General features: G+C 50.2%; 1 protein-coding gene across 1 annotated transcript; it reads right to left on the bottom strand.

Moving 5' to 3' along the window:
- Positions 1 to 1,852: 1,852 nt before the first annotated feature.
- On the bottom strand, positions 1,853 to 3,523 carry ALTATR162_LOCUS5035 (uncharacterized protein; the record flags this gene model as incomplete). The annotated part of the gene is made up of 1 exon (XM_043312651.1): positions 1,853 to 3,523. The coding sequence occupies one exon, from the start codon at positions 3,521 to 3,523 to the stop codon at positions 1,853 to 1,855; it is 1,671 nt and encodes a 556-aa protein (XP_043168586.1).
- Positions 3,524 to 6,000: the final 2,477 nt, after the last annotated feature.

Raw genomic sequence — 6,000 nt, 5'->3', positions numbered from 1 at the left:
TCGAGATGGTCTTACAGGTTAAAAAGAGGTCAACTTTGAAGGTCTACTTACATGCGTTGCTTGAAGCTAGGATAGCGAACCTTGAGGAGGCAAACCAGGCAGCGTCTGAACGTAAAAAGCGTAAGAAAAAGCGGATCTAGAAGGGAGGAACCCTATCGCAGGCGGAGGTAGAGGATATAGTTGGGGAAAGGGATGTTGAGGTTCAGTTAGAGGCAGAGAGGTGTCAGGAGAGGGTACGCACAGGTGCTAGTAGAGGGGGTATTAGACACTGTAAGAGATGCGGCGAGATAGGGCACAATAAGCGCACGTGTAAGAAAGGCGAAGTAGAGTTAGGGGATTAATTTAACGTATTATGCACTGCAGTACGATGTTGTAGTGGTGAGTTATTAATGTGTTGGGGTAGATAGCTGCATTTAGTGCGCAGCTCAGTAGCCACTTACGTTGTAACGCTTTGCGAAAGACCAGACTCACCCTTAGCCGAGGTGACCGGGACCCCCGGAACACACCCCGCCACCCAACTTTACTAGTATAACGATGCTGGCTAGGTCGCGCAGCACTTAGTATTGTTAACCAGCGTCGTGGATCGTTTTTACAGCTCAGATTGTACCTATATTTGTCATTTCTGGTGTTCTTAAGCTCCAAAATGCCGCCCGGGAGCGGAAAACGCCTTCAGCCAGCACTTTTGCAATCAGTAGTCGATCATATTGCCGCCGGGGAGAATAATTCTGAGATTTCTCGAGCGACTGGAGTTACCCGCAAATGTATAGGCAAGCTTCGAGTGAGCTTGGAGTACTGGGGAGTGCCATACCCGCCTCGAAGTGTTCGTATTGGGCGACCCGCGACTCTCCGGCAGCGCCATCTCGACGCTCTTAAGCAGTACTTGCTTGGCCGACCGCAGGCATACTTAGAGGAGATGAGGGACTGGTTATATGACGAGTTCGACATCCAAACAACTATTTGGACGGTGTTTCGGGCTCTTGAGAAGCTTAAATGGTCAAGGAAACTCGGTTCGAAACGCGCAAAAGAGCAGAGTAGTCCTCTCCGTCGGGTGTACGCTGCACGGATCGCTCAGCACTACACTGCTGAGATGATCGTCGCGGTTGATGAGAGCGCTTGCAATGAGCGTACGGGAGATCGGAAGTATGGTTGGAGTCCTATTAACGAGCCCGTGGAGCTCGTGTATAGCTTTAAAAGGTCAGAAAGATGGTCGCTGTTGCCCGCGATGACGGTGGACGGCTACCTCAGTTATATGATCTTTCAAGGCTCGATTACCTCGGGAATCATGGAGCATTTCCTCGAGTTTGAGGTGTTGCCGCACTGCAATCCTTACCCAGGTCGCAACTCAGTAATAGTACTTGACAACGCGTCTATACATCGATCAGTAAGAGTTCGTGAGCTTTGCGGGCGAGCTGGTGTTGTACTGGAGTACTTGCCGCCGTACTCACCAGATTACAATCCGATTGAAAAGAGCTTCAAGCAGCTAAAAAGCTGGAAAAAGAGAAATGCGAGGCAAATGGAGTTGTTCAACGGCTTTGATTACTTCCTAGAGTATGCGGTACAGCGAGCGTGTTGTAATATTGACTGCAGAAGCTGGTTTCTTAAGTGTGGTTATCCGCTAGATTGAGGTTAGAGTTGAAGTTGAAGTTTAAGCTCAATATTGTAGCGTCGCGGTTTTCAAAGGTCTCTAAGGTGTTGCGCAACCTACAATCACGATTGTTTTTCCTAGAAAAAAATTGTAGCTACATCTACAACACTATGTCAGTCTATTCTGAAAGCACAGCTAACTTGAGCAGTGTGGGAGGCTAGAAATAATGGGGGTGGGCAGGCTTACTTGGTCGAGCAGCTCGCAACTTTATGAAAGATCTTCAATATCGCTACTTGGCTCGTGTACGCGATCTCGCTGCTTCGCAGCTTCAATACGCTCTAGGTCTTGCTCAGTAAACCCATCGTATTGCAACCTCCATCGTTTCGCTGCATCTCTTAACCGAATTAAAGCTCCGATCGGAAACTCAGTTTGCTCAACCCACAGTTTCATTGGGCAACCGTTGTCCGTATTGTCGAGCAGGATGTTGATATCCAACCTCATTACTACGCAGACGCTGCGATACATGGTTTTGATGTAACTGCTCGCGAAACCGGACGTACGCTGGCCCGCCCACCAGTCGAAGAAGTTCTTCGTATGACGAGAGATCTCTATCCAATTGGTATACTCGAACGGCTCCCATGATAGCGAGCTTTCCGGTTGTTGAGCTTGCACAAAAGCCTGGTTTGTATGCCCGGTTAGCTGCTTCAACTGGTTGACAATAAGCAGTTTCGTCAAGCTCGCGATCTCGTTATCACCACCTCCACCACTATCAACAGCGCCCCGTCGCCTAGATTTCTCAGCATCAGCGCGATCCTTAGCTCGCACAATAGCCAGGCGGACGTCGTCGGAAGGGTTGTGGACGCTGCCTGTTCCACCAGCAAGCTCGCGCGCCCACATCGCGATGATATTGCCATTAACTGGAAGGTGTTTCTCGAAGCGATCTGGCTGTCCTGGAGTGCGCGGGAGCCAGCAAACGTATGGGTGATTGCCACAATTCGCATCTTGACACCTCCACTGATCTCGTATAGCCATCGCCCACCCAGACCCAGCTTGCTCAGCTGCTACAACACCAGCGAGACCTTCCTCTTGTATCACCGTCGCCGTACGAGCTCTCGCCGGCGCCGCCGCAGGCGCTGGACGAGCTGCCTGAACTGGCTTATTGTCGGCCAGTATGAGGTCGAAATCTACATAAACGGGCTCAGTACTGTTTACGTCAACGCCCTTCACGAGGTCCTTAAAACCAATCCAGTTAAGTATTTCGTTGCGCCGCAACCGCTTGTTTCTACGCTCTTTTTTGGCCTCCTTCCGCGTGTATACAACCGCAACAAGGCTGACAACTATGGCAACTCTAGGCAGAACGTCCGCCAACACGCCATCAACCCAGTCCCAGGTGCCGGTGGACGTGAGCCGCGACAGGCGGATCGCTGGGTCGCAATCACAGGCCTGCGCGATCGCATTCCTCTCTAGGTCACCCCAACAAGCTCGCCAGCGTACGTCGAGCATTGGATCAAGAATAATTTCCTGTTCTGGTGTTGCGGGCGTAACTCTAGTCTCTAAAACAGCGTTTTCAGTGTCAATTTGAGCATCTCTAGTGCCTCCAACAGCGTCTGCAACACCAGTTTCGGCCTCGTCGTCGCCCTCCGGAGCTTCAATATCGCTGCGATCTTCATCGTCGTCGCCTACAATATCATCAGCTTGCGCGTCGATTGCGGACTGCGTGCAGCTAGGCTCAAATAGTGGGGAATCTTGAGCTCGCGCGAGCGTTGCGGGCGGCGTCAAAGGTGTTACCGCCTTAGCAGTACCTCGCGTAGGCGTAATATTGGCTTGCGAAGGGTTTTCTGAGAGCGCTTTCCGCCTTTTAGATGCCCGCGAGCTTCCTGGAGGTGGGTTAACACCCTGTTCAAATGGCTGAGTTGCATAACGCTGGCGTTTGGCCATTGGATTAACGATTTCCCGCTCAAAATCAAGCTGACGATAACTTCAACTTCAAAAAATCTCGAAATACTCTAAAAACTGGCTTGCGAGCAGCCTTACCAGCCCCAGCCTTATCGCAAACATCGCTATAACGTGGTTCACAAGCGAGTCGCCAACACAAGCGGGTCGCCACCCCAACACCAGCGCGACGCCTGCACAGCAACTTCACGTAATGTCACAACTACGCAATACCCAAAGAACCTACAATGAAGGCAATATACAGCTTGCTATCTTAGATATTAATTCTCATCAGTTTCAAAGCAACGCACGCGCTGCAGCAATCTATAACGTCCCACGAAGAACGCTTGTTGACCGACGCGCTGGACGACGCTCTCGACGCGATTGTAAGCCAAACTCAAAACGCCTTACAAAGCTAGAAGAGGAGGCGATTGTACAGCTTATACTTAAAGAGAGTTTACGTAGTATACCGCCCTTAAAGGCAAACGTACGAGATATAGCTAATAGACTGCTGAGAGAGCGTAGTAGGAAGCCTACAGGCAAGAACTAGGTTAATAACTTTATTAAGCGTACACCTAAGCTGCGAACGCGATAGAGCCGTCCGTACGATCACCAGCGAGCTGTCTACAAGGACCCAGCAATTATTAGGCCCTAGTTCACGCTTGTTTAATCGATAAAGGCGAAGCATAGTATCGCAGATAAGAATACCTAGAACTTTAACGAGTCTAGCTTTATAATAGGCAAGATATCCTCTCAGCTTGTTGTTACAGGCTTAGAGAAACCTAAGAAACAGAAGAAACTACAGCCTAGCGATCGTAAGTAGGTAACTCTAGTCTAAGGCGCCTCTGCGACAGGGCGCGTTATCCCGCCCTTCCTCATCTTTGCGGGGAAGGTCCTTATTACCTCCTAGTTCGCAGATCTACCTCGCGACTAGATTATCACTGTCTCTCCTACTAGCTAGATTAACAACGACCTCGCGCTCGCGTAGCTTAAGCACTTTAATGCTTATACGAAGGCGTCCTCTGTTAGGGCATATAGGCTGCTTATTATTGACGGCTATGACAGCTATTGCTTAGTAGATTTCCAGGACTACTGCAAGGAGAACAAGATTATCGCTCTCTGTATACCACCTCACTTATCGCACCTCCTGCAGCCTCTTAACGTTGTCCCCCACTCGCTGTTAAAGCACTACTACAGCAATAGGATCTCGCTCTTAGCACGCAGCCGCATCCACCATGTTAACAAGGAAACCTTCCTACCAGCCTTTAAAGCAGCTTATAAGAAGACGTTTACACTAGAGAATGTTCGCGCAGGCTTTCGAGGTGCTAGGCTAGTCCCATACGACCCAGAGGTTGTGTTATCAAAGCTAGATGTGCAGCTGCGTACGCCAACGCCACCTGCACTAGGCACAGTCGCCTAGGAGGCGCAAACACCGCGCAACGCCCGCGAGATAGAGGCGCAATCTACGCTAATTCGAAATCGCATGCGAAACTACTAAGGGTCACCAGCAAGCTTATTAGACGAGCAGGTTAAGCAGCTAGGTAAAGGCGCTCAGCAGATAGCTTATAATATAGTGTTAATGCGAGAGGAAGTAAGAAGCCTTCGAGAAGCTGTTGACACGCTTACAAAGCGCAAGACTCGCAAAAGGTGGTACGTACGCGCAGAGGAGACTCTAACAGTTGGTGAGGTATCTGACTTAATTGCTAAAATAGACGGTAGTAGGCGTAAGGACAGCGAGACGCCTGCGAAGAGGGTGCGCGCAGAGAGGCGCTGCGGCCGTTGCAGCGAGGTTGGGCATAACTCTCGCACCTGCAAGGTAGAAATAGAGGATGTAGATAATAGTGACGCTTCTGAGTAATAGTAATCTGTTACCTATAGTACAATATTGTGTTCTGGTGCTACACTACGTTGTTGCGCAGGCGTCGCGCTGGTGTTGGGGTGGCGACCCGCTTGTGTTGGCGACTCGCTTGTGAACCACGTTACAGCTTATTTACAGTAGCGATCGATGATCCGACGGTTCCGGTTACCTCGGTTAAGGGTGAGTCTGGTCTTTCGCAAAACACCCATAACGTGTTCCACCACTCATCCGCCAAAACCACTCATCCGCCAGCCCCACCAAAATCAACGCAATACTCTACACGATAGTTCTATAGCAACATAAAATAATAAGATAGGAATTTTATAGATAGTTAGTCTATTACTGTCTACATTGAGTCCGCGTGTGTCCTTGAACGTGATACTTTGTACACGTTGGTGGTGCGCGCTGACGTCCTTGAGTAGCCTGGGCTTGTTCAACCTCCGCGACCACCCTTTCTGCCTCTACAGCGAGCTGCTAGCCTTGCTGAGCCTGTAGCTTCCCTCCACGAGCTTGAACCACGCTGCGATTGCGACAGGATCCTCGCAGCGAGCGCGCTGGCTATGGAACTTCCTATTCCGCTTAGTCTGTAGCTCTGACTGGCTGTTGACGAAGCGCGACACCCAGT

This window comes from Alternaria atra, assembly GCF_907166805.1.
Source record: "Alternaria atra isolate CS162 genome assembly, contig: 24, whole genome shotgun sequence".
In the NCBI taxonomy this organism is placed as follows: domain Eukaryota; kingdom Fungi; phylum Ascomycota; class Dothideomycetes; order Pleosporales; family Pleosporaceae; genus Alternaria; species Alternaria atra.
Note: the sequence above shows the minus strand (reverse complement) of the source record. Positions and strands in the feature narration are given on the sequence as shown.